Source organism: Myotis davidii, unplaced genomic scaffold, assembly GCF_000327345.1.
Source record: "Myotis davidii unplaced genomic scaffold, ASM32734v1 scaffold26, whole genome shotgun sequence".
NCBI classification, from domain to species: domain Eukaryota; kingdom Metazoa; phylum Chordata; class Mammalia; order Chiroptera; family Vespertilionidae; genus Myotis; species Myotis davidii.
The window spans coordinates 3,471,634-3,488,048 of record NW_006299245.1 but is presented as its reverse complement, the minus strand read 5'-3'; the positions used below and the strand labels follow the sequence as shown (position 1 = coordinate 3,488,048).

At 36.2% G+C, this 16,415-nt stretch overlaps 1 protein-coding gene across 1 annotated transcript in view; it reads right to left on the bottom strand.

Annotated features, from left to right (window-relative positions):
• METTL25 (methyltransferase like 25) overlaps nucleotides 1–16,415 on the bottom strand; it is a 96,277-nt gene that overhangs the window by 50,612 nt on the left and 29,250 nt on the right. The window contains exon 5 of the mRNA XM_015571109.1: nucleotides 14,960–15,107. Coding sequence (XP_015426595.1) covers nucleotides 14,960–15,107 — 148 coding nt within the window. The remainder of the gene's footprint in view (nucleotides 1–14,959; nucleotides 15,108–16,415) is intronic.

The window sequence follows — 16,415 nt, the reverse complement described above, 5'->3', positions numbered from 1 at the left end:
ACTTTCCGTTACAGAGCTCCGCTCCAATCACCTACTTCTGGATTGAAAAGTAAATTTTCCCTCTGTCACTGTTACTTTGAGTCTGAACAACTTCACATCTAAATCTTTATCTTAATGTAATGCTTTCCAAACTTTTTATAGCTCAGCACTCTTGGAATATGGCAAAATTTGTATGTCAAACTGGAATAATCAGAATATGATGATTGTGTTGAAGCAAAACCCAGGGGATGCAGGAAGCCGTGTCTCAGGAACACTCACAAAGTATCCACAGTTGGATAGTTCTGTCCTAATTATGCAGAAGTCTTCTTCGAGGATGTGATATTTGAGCAGAGACTTAACTGAGGAAGCAAACGATGAGATTAAGGGAAGATCTAATGAAAGAAAAAACCCAAAGAAACAAACTAGGTTTTAAAAGAATTAGTTAATACCAAAAAACATAATACTAGCTTATCTTATAATTTAAAATGATAATACTAGCAATTTCCTAACTTGTAATATCTCAACCAAGTGCCTAAAAAATGAACTTATTACACTGGGAAAGAGGAGACTAAAGTCAACTTATTGCACAAAAGTAAAGAGAATCCCACTCAAAAAATATACAGTGAATTTGTAATGAAAGATATAATTAGTGTACCATCACTGCTCTGCAATTCACCTTATACTGCTAGGAAAAAAGCATGTCTACTTGCCTGTAAAAGGTAGAAGAATCCTACCTCAGTAATAATCTAAAGAAAACTTTGAAAAAGATTACTACTTAATATTAGATTGCAAGTACAACAGTATTTCTGGAAAATTCATTCCATTGGAAGGGGTATATTGTTTCTAGGAAAAAAAATATAATATAAGAAACTCACACCCAAGTTACTCCCAAATTCTTGATCCACAGAAACTGAGAAATAATAAAAATTATGTGGCTTTAAGCCATTTAATTTTGGGGTGATTTCTCAAATAGCATTAGATGATACACAGTGTAGAAGTAGCATTAAGGAAACTAATTATCTCACACAAGGTATGTGAAACAGAAAAATCCACTGCTTGAGGTGTATGGGAAGTGTGTTTCTTTAGGGAAAACTTAGGTTTTTATTAGAAAGAGAATAAAGGAAATTTCAGAGAAGAAGTTGCAGAACATACGCAATTTTGATAATGACAGACTGAATTCTGAAATTTGAAATTTTGAAATTTGAGGAAAGGTGGAAGACAAGTCACAACAAATGATATAGACACATTTGATTAGAGGTACCCCTCTGGATGCTGACTCATATGGACTTTGTCAGTTGGTTCCTATACCATCTAGCTGTTGACTGTGTTTGGCCAATGGTGAGTCTACAGAAGATTGGAGACAGAAAAGACTAAGGTCAGAATATTCATACTGATTGAAGGTCACCTCTAAAGGCAGCCAATTCTTAAATCATTCTCCTTTAAGGTTTCAGTTACTTCTTTCTCCCCTTACACAGGCATGGTAAACCCCCAATTTCTATACTATTTCCTCTTCACTGGTATCTTTGTAAATAATCCATTTGTAAACAAAATTCAAATTATTCTAATTGATGTGTACCATCTGCTTGTTTAACTCCCTGATTCCCATTTCTCTTAGAGTAAAAGACTTGTAGTGTCCGACACAGCTCTACACAACCCTCCACCCAAAGCTCTGACCTCTCTTATCTCCTCTCCTCTCCTACTGTTCCCTAATCTCCACTCTGGCTTCTTGTTATTCCTCAAACACACCAGATTGTCTTCTTGTATGGAATGATTTTCCCCCAGCTATCTACTTTGTAACTCACTTACCTTTTTCAACTCTTTGCTGAAATCTCACCATTTAATGAAGCTACCTCTGTCTCCCTATTTAATTTATTCACTTAAGTTATTTATTGTTTATTGTGCCTACCCCCCTCCCAACCCACACAACTGCCCTGGTCTCCATTAGAATATAATGTACGCTCTCTGTACACAGGGATTTTTGTTTCTTTTGTTCACTGGTGCTATCTCAAATTCAATATATATTTTTGAATGAGTGAAAGAATGAATGAACTACTATTGTAGAAAAAAGTAAGATACATGCTAAAATGGTGATAATGAATATAGATGTTTATAAAACAAGTAACTTAACCTCAAGAATTACCTGTCATAGCAAACTAGCAAAACTTATATCCAATATTCTCATGGAAGTATCACAATTAATTTTTTAACTTTGCCTCCCCACTACCCAAGCTTTTCTTCATTAGCATTGCTATGTTATGTTTTTAGCCTATCCATTAGCACTGCTTCATAGCAGCTTTGATCAATGTGTGTTTTTATTATTTTAACTGGCTACCGTACTTACCAGCTTTGTGTCATCTTGGGAAAGTTACTCTCTAACTCAGTTTCCCTGTCTGCAGAGAGGAAAACTACTGCAACAGTTTTGATATTAAATAAAAATGTAGGTAAGGGTTTAAAACAGTGCTAAGTATATAGTAAGTGCTTGAATAATGTTATAATGACTGTGATTCTAAAAAAATAATATTTACTTCTACTTCTGTACTATGAAGTTATTTTTCTACGAGTTTTACATTACCTGATACTTAGTAGAATAGAAGAAACTGTTTATTTAATGAATAGAGGATGACTAAACTAATACAATTTGTTCTGGCTTTCCACTCTTTAGAATGCCATCTCTGAAGTCAACAAAAATAATCAACCTTGGCCATCATTTTATTTGACCAGTCCATAAATTTCATAGTATTAAAATTCTCTGTTAAAATTTGCTTCTCTTTTGGTTTTGATAACAGGTTCTTCTTTTCAAAGGCCCTTTCTTCTGCCCACTCTTCAAACGTTAGTGTACTCAATATTACATTATGGCAAGTTTTCTGTTTCCACTCTTTAAATTCTTTTCTTGAGCAATTAACATCTACTCCTTTAAATTTAATCTCTACATATCTCCAGTATCTTCTTTCTGAATTTCTAAATAAAAATTTTAAACTGTTTGCTTAACATTTCTAAAATTAAATATATGCAAAACCAAATTTCCTAAGCCCACAAATCTGATCTTTCCCCAGTAATATGTCATTATATAATCAACCAAGCTAAAACCTTGCCATTATCTTTACCCCTCATTGCCTCTCCCCCCACCCATTTCCCCACCATCTGTCACCAAGTCAGTTGGTTTACCTTTGAAAAGTCCTGGCAGTTTTTGACTTCTATGATTCTTATCTAATGTATCCTTGCTTTGACATTCACAGCTGCTTCCTAACTAGTCTCCCTGTCTCTGATCTAGCTCCATGCTAAAAAATGTAGATGAATTTATGCAAGTCTTTTGCATTAAACAAATACATAAAAGATATTTTTATGGAACAAAGTATACTTTGTCTCTTACTGAATAATATTCAATAATATTCAGCATACCATTCAGAGCTCTCACAATCTGGCCCTAATTTGTTTTTCTTTCATGCTATATTTTATTTTTAAAGAAAATTTATTGTTATTATTTATTTTTCGTATTTTCATAACTTCACCTTCACTCCCACCTTACTCTCTGCCATATATCCATATGGACTTGCCTTACTCAGAACATCCAACATAGTTTCTGCCTCTATGCCTTTCTCCACAACGTTTTCTCAAAACCTCTTTCACTATCTCATCCATCTTTCTAAACGAAGACCAAATGTCACCTTTTTTAGAAAGCTTTCCTTCATGAAAAATTACTCCCTCTTCTAGTTTTAATAGCACTTGGTTTAGATGCTCATCATTCATTACTTCTTTCATTCATTTTTTTCAATAGTTAATGTTCCTAGCTGATTAAGATCCATAGGAGCATGAATATATCACTCTCAAACATACATGAAAGTTCTACGTAATTCCTTCTGAATTCCTCACTATATCATAAACTCCCTAAGGAGCTAGAGAGTGTCTCATTTTTCTTACACTTCTAGTTCTATTATATCATCAATACATTGGTACTTCACTTATCCTTTGATTAAAAGTGTAGCTATGTAATCTCAAGGGAATATGTAAAGTATCTTATAAACAAAAAAAACCCCTAAACACTCAGTTAAAAAAATATATATTACTTTAACAGAGTCAGGTCTATAATAACACATGGTTTCTTTTTTAAAATACATTTTTATTAATTTCAGAGAGGAAGGAAGAGGGACAGAGAGATAGAAGCATCAGCGATGAGAGAGTCACTGACTGGTTGCCTCCTGCACACCCCACACTGGGGATGAAGCTCACAACCGAGGCATATGCCCTGACCGGGAATAGAAAGGTGACCTCCTGGTTCATAGGTCAACGCTCAACCACTGAGCCATGCCAGCTGGGCATAAAACACTTTCTTAATGCAATCCGTCTAGATACTACTGTCTTGGTATTTTCATGCATGGCTATAATAACGGCAAAGTTTGGTGCTGAGAGAAAACACTGTTGGCCTGACAAACACTATGCTAGCAGCTTCCCAATGGCACTTCTCACTCTGCAAGACAAGTTTCCTCTGATTGTTCTTATAGATTCCGTATAATCTTTTATCAAGACTCTAGTCTTGAAATGGAACATCTGAAATATTAAGTCAATGAGACAGTGTTGACATTAATATTATAAATCCCATTGTTTCCCATGAAAAATTTATTCACTGTGCCAGACTGATGAAAGAGAAAAAATTGGACAACTTGCTTAAAATCTGTTTATCATGGGGGAAAAATGTGAGAATACATATTTATAACAAAATATTTTTCAAGATCATTTGCTCCAAAGTATACAAATCCAAATTTGTTTATAAAACTAGTAAAATGTAAGTTAGTTCTTTTTAATCCTGTTTTGAAAAAATGGCCAGAGGACATTTCTCCTAAAGAAGACATACAGATGGCCAACAGACATATGAAAAGATGCTCAACATCACTAAGCACCAGGGAAATGCAAATCAAAAGCACAGTGAAATGCCCCCTCACATTCCTAAGAGCGGCTATTATCAAAAGCCAACAAATCGCCTGTGTTGGTGAGGGTGGGAAGGGAATCCTTATGCACTGTTGGTGGAACTGCAAAGTTATGCAGGCACCATGGAGAACAGTATAGAAATTGCTCGAAAGACTAAAATAATATATGGTCAGCAATTACACTTCTGAGTATTTATCTAAAAGAAAATGAAAGCACTAATTTGAAAACATTTATGCACCTTATGTTTGCTGCAGCATTATTTACAATTGCCAACATATGGAAGCAACTTAGGTGTCCATCAAAAGAGGAATGGATAAAGAAGATACAGTATACATATACAATGAAATATTCCTCAGCAATAAAAAAATAATGAAATCTTGCCATTTGTGACAACATGGATGGACCTTGAAGGTATTAGGCTAAATTAAATAAGTCAGAGAAAGACAAACACTGTATGTTTTCACTTGCATGTGGAATCTAAAGAAGCAAAACAAATGAACAAAACCAAACCAGACTTATATAAACAGAAATCAAACAATGGTTGCCAGAGGGGAGGGGAATGGGGTGAAAATGGTGAATAGTATAGTCAATAATATTGTGATAAGTTAGCATGGTGACAGATTATTACTATACTTAGTGTGGTGACTGCATTTCCAGATACATAAATGTCAAATCAAGTATTATACACCCCAAATTAATATAATATTGCATACCAACTATAATTAAAAAAATAAGTAAATTTATTAAGTTTTTGAAAAGTCTGTTTTATATTCATTTGATAGTCAACTTTCCAGTAAGAATTTCTATTAGCTTTGATTTTATCTCTGAAGCATACACTATTTCTCTTTACTACTTCTTTTAAGTGGATATATTAATTTTCTATTTTAGATCTAATTACATTCTTTTATATATATATATATACACACACAATCTGCATGAGCTTCAAGAACCACTTTTTATTAGTCACAAAAAATAATGAGGTGCAAAAGGAACAGGAAAATGTATTAAAACTCTATATCTAACTACTTCTAGGAAGCAAAAGATGCCCTATGATATAAGTAAAATCAGTGCCAACACTCTAGAAAACACACAACTGACTGAAGATCAGATACAGCTGTTTGTGTGAGGTAATAGTGCAAAGACTGCCAAGTACATCTAGAAATCTCTGTGTTCATCCCCTATTAATTGGCAAGAATTTTTCTGAGACATAATCCCAGTTAAATGGTGAGAAAGAAAGTGATATGTAACAAAAGTTTATAAACAGTTAAATATACAAGGCTAAAGTATTGTCTACTTATCTCCTCTAAGATTACAAGACCAATACCTTAGTGAAGCTGAGATACCTCCCGATAGCCTGTGGCTGAATTACTGAACAAACTAATAAACTGTTAATAGTTAAGTAAATGAAAACTTAAATATGCATTTACTGTGAATCATTATTACATAATTTTACTTCTTAAAAAGTAAACTTATAAAACTTTGGGAAAAATAAAATTTATGGCCATTATTACACTGGCATAGATTTAAAAAAAATGATTTTCAAAAACTTCACATTATCATTCAAGTACAGAATCATAGCAGAAAACCAGAGTATTTGTTTATGCAAACCCAATAAAATTTTTAAAAAAGATTAAAACTGAAACTAAACATCATGATAAATAGAGGTGAGGTTTAGCTGAAATAAAAGGCATGTTTCAAAAAGTTACATTCAAGTCATAGGATCCTATGATTAGTCATCAGAGACCTCTAAGATCATCTAATTTAACCCCTTTCTTTTCACTAATTTACAGGTGATCCACAAAGATTAACTAATTTACCCAAGGCTACAGCACTACAGAGACAGAAGTAAAATTTTAGTCAAAGAGTTTCTTCTTCTATGTGGTGTTCTTAGACTCCACTCCCTTGAGCATTTAGGTATCACTATCTCTATGCTTCCAAAGTAACTTATTTAATACTAGAGGCCCAATGCATGAAAATTTGTGCAAAAGTAGACCTTCCTTCCCCTGGCTGAGGGCAATGGATTCCCTCCAGCACCTGGGATCTGGCACATGGGTTTCCCTCCTCTGGCTGCTGGCAGGCACCTGGGACCTGGGCTGGCTTCTCCCAGGCCAACCACAGGCACCCAGAACCCCGGATGTCTTCCCCCAGGCCGCCCTGGGACCCCAGCTGACCTCCCTCCAGCCCCCGCTTTGTCAGGAAGGACATCCGGAATGAAGTCCAGAAGACATCCAGTCTAATTAGCATATTACCCTTTTATTATTATAGATAGCACCTATCACACAGCATACTATCACAACTGACCTGTTATATGTCTTCTCATTGGGTTGTAAATTGCTTTAAATCATTTTATCTAGAAATCCCTGGTATCTAGCAAAGTGGGCAGTTGGTGGGTATGCAGTTTCTTGAGTATTTCCCAAATTTAGTGGATTGTGACCAACATTTTACAAAATTTAATAGAAAGAAATGGAATAAAAACATTGGCATGCATTGTGTTGTAAGAGCCAGTACTTTTCAAAGAACAAATATTAACAACAACAAAAAAAGAGTATTTTTTTGTAAAATTTCAGTACCAGTTTTATTTATTTATATAATTTACATACCAGACAATGTGTAAAATGTATTTCTTATTATAGGTCTGAGTTTTAAAAAATGTGAAACTACTACTAATTCAAGAGAATATAATTTCTTCCACAAACATTTTACAATCTTCTGGCAATTATATGTGTTGTGGTTAAACATTACCTGCTTGGGAGAGAAATAAGAACTTCATAGTTAACGGGTGAATATTTGGAAGCTTTTTGTTTCTTTCAAGAAATACCAAAGAGGAATTATAATCCTCTTTGATCAAAAAGAAATGTGAGTTTGTGTCGATTTAAAATTAAATAAGACCTCTGTCTCTCCAGGATAGTGTGCTCTCATCATCTTGCTCCCATAGTCTCTGGAATGTAAACCTTCTTCTCTAACCTTCTGCTGCTTCTATTTGCTAAGAAGGGCAAAGCCAGCCCAGTACCCCGAGAATTCCCAAATTCCTTTGTCAACATAATTATTTCATCTCAAGATGTCTTATCAAATGCCTTATTTCTTTAGGTTTAACCAGTGCTGGATCTGCTTTTTCATAATCTATACTTTTGTGTTATTTCTTTGTTGAGCATTTGTTATATATATTTGTTATATGAGACCCCCTTCTGCATGTGTAAGTATAGGTTTTATCATCTGTACCCTACCCTTTGTAGGGCTATAAAAACAAAGTTCAAGTTTGCCATGATACACAGATACCCTTTGTAGCTTCAGTGTTTCCATCTTCTTTGTGGGCTCCTGCATTCTCCTATATACTGTTTTGATAAATACTATGGATCTTTCCAGTATGTCAGTGCTTTCAGGAAAGAAAATTTAACAATAATCAGTATTTTTAGTTGAATGGGGAGGAGGGATTAAAGATAGGATACATATACAGTATACATTATATGTAATGTATACAAGGTGGGGCAAAAATAGGTTTACAATTGTATGTGAAACAGAGTATATTCTTATAGTACTTATTAATTATTGCATTATTTTCCGTTACAACAACTGTAAACCTACTTTTGCCACACTTTTTATATTTAGTTTTGAACTTACACTTGGTAGATTTTAATCTGTAGAAATTCCAAGGGCCTGAATTTGGAAGTATTCCCCCACAAGGATTTGAATTTGCTTCTACATGGAGCTGAATGAAGACTGCTTTATTTCATTCAATGCCATAGCTTAGTATAGACTTCTCAGGCTCAGTCCCCCACCATGCAGAAGCCCAATATTAGTGTCTAGACTCCAGTGCGATAAGCGTTTGCCTCAGGACACTTGTCTGCACCTTCATGGCTCACAGTTCCCTGATCTGGTTTCAACTCCTCTCCTTCCTTCTCTTCTTTTAACTCTTATTGTGATTTTTCTTGATCCACAAAGAATCCTCCCCCCCATTTTTGTGTACATTCAGCAATACTTAAAAAATACATGTTTTAATTTAGCTGAGATCTAGCTGAACTGTAATAAGAGGGTTCCTTAGGAAAAAGTCACATCTCCCACCACACTAAAGATGGAAGTGAAATACATGCTTTTTTGAAAAGAGAAATCATGCTTTATTCCTCTACATCAGTGGGTCTCAATCTGTGGGTCTCGACCCCTTTGGGGGGCGAATGACCCTTTCACAGGGCTCGCCTAAGACCATCGGAAAACACATATATAATTACATATTGTTGTTTTTTTGTGAGTAATAACTATGCTTTAATTATGTTCAATCTGTAACAATGAAATTGGGAGTCATCACAACATGAGGAACTGTATTAAAGGGTCGCGGCATTAGGAAGGTTGAGAACCACTGCTCTACATCCTCTAAACTTCTAGCATTAAACACCCATAGCAAACAGAAAGATTTAATAAAATACATATTATGTGATATAGAAAGTACTGTCAAATCTTTACTGAAAAGATAGCAACTGAATTTTTGCAATGGGATTAATTCACTCCTACTAACTTGATTAAGAAATGAGTCACACCCTTCTGGATGATACAATACCTGCTTTAATGATGATATTAACTAGCTAGTACTGTCTTATGACTTGTTAATACTACATACTGAAAGATCTCAAAATTAAAAGAAGCTTATTTTTAAATAACTAGAGGCCTGATGCACAAAATTCGTGCACAGGTAGGGTCCCTAGGCCTGGCCGGCAATCCGGACCAATCTGTGGGGTGACTGGCGGGACGATCAGGAGGCCTCTGCTGTCACCCGCCTTGGCTGGCCTGGCAATGCCCACTCGCTGACCCCACCCCTCGATCGCCTTGCTGCTGCTGCTGGTTGCCTCCCTCTGCAGAAGGCAACTGGTGGAGAGATCAGGGGGCAGTGCCAGCCTGCTCACCAGCCAGCCCCACTCCCTGCCGCCACTGCTGGCTGCCTCCCTCTGTGGGGAAATCGGGGTGGGAGGGCCGCTGGCACCACGTTGGCTGGCCTGCGGCCTGTGGGCTGGGAGTAGCTCCTACATTGAGCATCTGCCCCCTGGTGGTCAGTGTGCATCATAGCAAACGGTTGTTCCACTGGTCGTTCCACCATTCAGTCAATTTGCATATTAGGTTTTTATTATATAGGATATTTTAAATTTTCAAATAATATCTATAAATATAAAAGCATAATATGCTAATTAGACTGAATGTCCTTCCTTCTGGACAAAGCCGCAGTGGGTAGGGGCCAAGGCAGAGACGGCAGAGGCCCCCTGGCCGTGGCAGCAGCGGCGGTGGGCAGGGGTTGGGGCCAAGGCCCTTGCACGAATTTCGTGCATTGGGCCTCTAGTGCTCAACATATTTTTATTCAACCTCCAGACACATTTCCAGATGAAGAGCTTCTACATTTACAGTGATGAAACCAACTGTTAATCCACAAAGTCAGCGACTATATACATATCTAGTCTCCTCCAGTAAATTCCTACTGGTAATATAAATTGAGGTACAATCTACAATAGAATAGATATCATATGTCCTTGACAAATGTGTTTGATATAAAAACAGCAGGACCAGATTGAAAGGTGCCATTGAAAGATGATCTGCAGCCCTCCCCTGATTAAAAAAAAAAAATAAAGTAAATGGAGGGATCTCTGGGAGAATCACATTCATGTCCTGTAACACATTAAAGCTGGGAACAAACATGAAAGTAGACTAAAGGCTTTCAGAGGTTACACCATTTATATTTGACTCTAATGTTCTGCAGTTTTCTGGAAGGCACTAATAATACTAGAAGGCTTCCTGGGGAAAGACAAAGCACAAATCTATTCCATGACAATGTTTGCTCCTAGAAGGGGCTCCTATTAAGGCCAAGGAAGAAGCTCCGTGATACCAGCTGGTGTGACTATATGGGGTCCGAGCTCTTTCTTTCCTCTCCTGCATTCCTAAGCCTCTGAGATGATCAGGTAAACTTCCAGGAAAAGTAAAATTATCTTTCACCCCTCAGACTGGGCTTGCAGGACTCGGAGCACTAATACCAATTTCTGACAGAATACATGGTAGGCTGAACAAACACAGATGGATGACCAAGTCCAGAGGCGGAGAAGGAAAGTGATGTTCTTGTCCTCTGTTCAGTTTTAAGAACAACAAACAAACATTCCAAGAAACCTCCTAGAAGACATGCTCCTCACACCTCACTGTTGAGAACTGTGTCTCTTATCCATTACTATACACATGGAATTACAGTAATAATTTAGATTCAGATTCACCAGCTTGTGAGGCTACAGAAGGGCTCAGTTTTCCCAATAACCTCCGCCTGAACAAAATCAGTTAGTGAGGAGGAAGAGGTATGTGGATCTGGACAGGTAGCCAGTCGTGTTTCCTACAGCATGTTTCTACCTTTCTGGGAAAAACCACCAAAAGAAATTCTCTCTCCGACTTCTAGGGGAAGAAATAAGTATTGAAGAATTAATTATGATAATCAATATTAAGACAAAATAATGAAACATGTCAAGCTTAAACAAATATATATATTCTATAAAGCACTGCAATAAAACTGTTTCTGGTATTTCTTGTTCTCCTAGGAACTACTGGCCCATAATATATAAATATTTAAAGGCAGTTTTTAAAACATATGGTCTAACTTTGGTATTCATAGTGGCTCAGAGAGCTTTGAGGTACTTTTGAAAATTGACATTCATGAAAGACCACCTCTATGGTCTACCACAGTGTATTGGGTAAACATATTCATGTAAAACACATAATGTTTACATAGTACATATCATCATAAAAAGTTGCAGTATACATACCAGACTTTTCTAGTATACTATGTTGGACTATTAATAACTCAAATTTACATCCCAAAGGGCAACACTGCCCCAATTCAAACTCCAAAACAGCTGTGCAAACAAAGTGAGGGTGAGGGTTAGGTGTGTAAGATGTGAAGGGAGAGACACATGACATACTTGATCACTCAGAGATATAACTCCATGGCACCTAGTGCTGGATATATGACAGGAAATATGCTAACGTGTGCATACAAACATCTGGCCTTGTAAGTTAGTTAAAATATAATGATCAAACTGTATAGTGGTGGATTTCTATTTTAGTAAGGAATACTAGTACTATATAGTATAGAGGGGTGGGCAAAAATAGGTTTACAGTTGTGAGTTCGTAAAACACAGTTTATTCTTGTATTATTATTTGTTATTACATTAGAGGCTCAGTGCCGGAGTCCATTTATTGTCTTCACTAACTGAGTATAGACAGAGGCCCCCAAAAGTTAGTAACCTTTGAAGTCCTAGCAAAGGTCAGGGCTGTGCACCACCCAGTTCGGGCCTCTCGCAGCAGAAGGTGAAGTAGAAATGCAAACCGACCCATGATTGGGCCTGTAAGTCTCAAGACATGGGAGAAATGAAAGGGCGAGGGCTATGTCCCACATTTTGCCTGGATCCTCCACTTTTGGGCAGCAGCCGTGGAAGTCCTTCTGGACTTGCCCGCCTGGTCCCCCAATATTTAAAAATTATCATGTGTCTTTTCTCTCTCATTTGTGTGTGGCTCCTCTTTTCAGATCCCAAACCCTGATCCACGCAGGACGTGGAAGGAAACACACATGACAGCTCGGTGCACGGATTCGTGTACTGGTGGGGTCCCTCGGCCTGGCCTGCAGCTCTCTGACATCCCCTAAGGGGTCCCGGATTGCTAGAGGGCACAGGCCAGGTGGTCAGTGCGCATCATAGCAGCTGGTCAGACACTTAGCATATTAGCCTTATATATATATATAGATAAAGTGCCAAGCACAGTGCTTTCTATCCACTGAGCCAAACCGGCTTTGGCTCTTATCTTCTACTAGTATAAAATGCAGCTGCCAGTGTACCAACAGTCATTTTTTTTCCCTATTCCTAGTCACTTGTTCAAAATGGTGGGAAATGCTGAAAGTGGATCTGTGACCTGAAGATGCAGTGCAATGGCCTCAAGGGTCCAACAGGATCAGAGATGATAGTCTTAGGAAGGTACTGCATAAAGAAGAGAGGAGGCCTTTGGAAGGTGAAGGTACCTTTGGGAGCATGATGATAAAGAGGAAAGGAGGAAGCAGGCAGCTGAGGTTAATATACTGAAGGACAATACCTCTGAATTGAAAGACACACCAACTGTCTACACCCACTCCCAATAGAGCTTATTATTAAAGAAACCCCTAGCGGTGTCATTTACTATAGCTAAGATGTAGAAACAGGCCGCATGCCCATCAGTAGATGAATGGATTAAAAAGAAAACTGTGGTACATATACATAACGGAATACTATGCAGCTATAAAAAAGAAGAGACTCTTACCCTTTGAGACAGCACGGTGTGACCTGGAGAATATTATGCTAAGTGAAATAAGCCAGACAGAGAAAAATAAGTATCACATGACCCCACTTATATGTGGAATCTAACAAACAAAATAAACTGATGAACAAAACAGAACCAGAAACATTGAAGCATGGAACAGACTGACATATTTCAGAGGGAAGGCAGTGGGTGCGAAGAGATTAACCAGAGAATTGATGTGCATATATGCATAACCCATGGACACAGACAATGGCGCAGTGAAGACCTGGGGAGGGGGTGGGGGAGTGGAGAGGGTCAACGGGGTGAGGGGGGATGGGGGGAATGGTACATCTGAAATACTTTCAATAAAAATAAATTTTTAAAAACTCATTTCATTGCACCTACAGAAGAGGAAATTTTTGAACTAAGAACCATACCTCCCTTTCATAGAATCTTATGCTATTGTTGGTCCAGGAAAACACTATACACTTAATATTTTAAAAGCTGTAAAATTCTGATTGTATTAAAGAGTTTTTTTCTTTCTTTTAGAAAAGATGCACAAAAAGATTGTAATATAGCATAGATATTTGGGTAAATATTTTATTATAACTATATATTTTTTCTTTTTTTAGGTTCACTATTTTCTCCAAATTTTTATCTTGAAGATTTTTGTACTCTGAATAAAATTAGAAGAATGGCAAGAAAAACATATATACTCCATCTAAATTAAACTATTGTTAACTTTTTGCCAATTTTTTCTCTCTCAATTGATATATCTCTATATATTCAGTTTTTTTCTTCTATACACCTTTCATAAAAGATACTTTAAAAAACTCTGACATAAAAAATCAAAAACCTTTGCCAGGTCTAATGGATGACCTCTGTCTCACCCAGTCAAATTTCAGTAGAATTATATAATGATAATTTTTACCTCTTATACACAACTAAATAAAGTAGAAATTTCCTATTCATTTGGATTTTAAAACTGAGAAAAGAAGAAACAATACCATCCATATGCACACAACTTCCTAGCTTAAGAATTCTTAGCAAGGGACACTGATGTTGATAAAGGCTTCATTAAACTAATAGAAAAGAAAACTGCTAATATTAATAAACTAAATAAACATCTGATCTGAACCAGCAGTTTTGAAACCATAATTTATTAAGAGATATAACATATAAAAAGAGCTGCTATGGATGAAGGTCTATGTGGTGCTTTAAACCCTGCTATGTACTTTGCTCATCAGGCAGCATCTCAGCCCAGGGAGCACAGTTTGAATACCATTATTTTAATGCCATTGCATAGTTTTGCAGCTTTTAAAATCATAATATGTTAATTCTTAAAAATACAGTAAGAAAAATTTTTTGAGAAATAATCAATATTCCTCACAAAACTGAAAAGGTTTTGAAAATGAAAGCAAACCTTGCAACTCTATATTCATGACAAAATAATTTAGTTTTACTATTTTAGTAAATGTATATCTCACAAGTAGTTTTAAATAGAAGTTCTGTAAAATATATACCACATTAAAATTTCAAATATTTGCAGTTTTCAGCATACACTAAGACCATTTAATGAGCAAAGGAAGTATAACAAAATGCATAAGGTGATAGTGCATCAAGTTTCAATTGATATAATAATATTAAAATTGCAAGAATATCAGATATTATTTTAAGTATTAATTCAAAATGACAACAATATCAACAAAAAAGATAGAGAGTTAGAAAGCAGCAATTGTGCTGAAATAAATGAAAGTATAAGATATGGAGAACTTTGTACCTTTATGTGTGTTTTCAAATTCTTCAGATAAAAGGTGGTAGCAACAACCCACACTGCAAACTCCCTTGATTTCAGAATTGGAAGTAAATATTCGTAGAGTATTTGGAGCAAGATCACCACAAGTATGTAGACCTACCATCAAGCAATCCTTTAAAAATGAGAAGAAAAACAATTTTGGCAGTTAAAAGGAGGGCTAAGAAGACATTTCAGGTGAAGATTTTAAATGTTCGTTAGAATATATGGAGCTTTTAAAAATGACCAAATTCTACCTAGAATATACAGTGGTTTTAATTTATTTTTATAACAAATAATGATTCCCTTTGTGGACAAAATGACTGTGATCATTTATCACAACTAAATACTTTTGAATTGATTTTTCTACTGTTTTTGGTTACTTACCCATTTGAATTTTCTCTTTTCTGTTTCACAACTAGTCAAAGTAAAGATTGGACTAATCAAATGGAGCATGCATGACTATGACAAACTTGTGATTTGAGACACATTTATACCTTACTAATATATTTTTTAATTCACTTCTTCACAAATTAACCATTAAAACTTATAAAAAAACTGTAATAAAAAAACAAATAAAAGGCGCCAAATTAACATTTCTACTTCAACACCAAAAAAGTTTACTTAGTTTATTCCTTGCATCAAATATAATAACTTTAAATTCAATATAACAAATTTTGTTCTAAATTTTATAACATCAGTTTTATGTAAATATTCTCCTATAAACTGTTTCAAAACCTAATTTTAATGTATACACATACTGAATTGGTACAGCTGCATGTACTCACGGAATCTTGATCAATATACCAATTTTATTTTAATTCTTCAGTGCCTTAATTTCCTCATCTGTAAAATGAGGATAATAATGGTACAAGCACTTTGGAAAACATTGGCAGCTTACCATAAAGTTAAAACATACACTTACTAATAGTATGACCTACAAATCCAACTCTGGGCTAATTATCCAAGAGAAATAAAAACATGTTCATACAGTTAAAAAAAATAAAATAGACAGGGGACTTGAACAGACACATCTCCTAAGCAGGCATACAAATGCAAATCAAAACTACAATGAGATACCACTTGACACCTGTTAGAATTGCTATTATCAATAAGACAAGTAACAACAAGTGTCAGAGAAGTTGTGGAGAAAAAGGAGCCCTCGTTCACTGCTGCTGGAAAGGCACACTGGTACAGCCACTATGAAAAACTGCACAGAAGCTCCCTTAAAAATTAAAAAATAGAGTTACCATATGATCGTGTAGCCGCTCTTTTGGGTTTTTACCCAAAAAACTTGAAAACATTTATTCATAAAGATATATGCAGAAGAGGCTCGCTGGTGGGGCCCCGGGGTGCGGGCCCCGAGGGCGGCAACCCGAGCGGAGAGCATTGGAGGGAAGGAGTCGGCATCGTCCTCCGCTCGGGCCCGGCCATGAATGGGCTG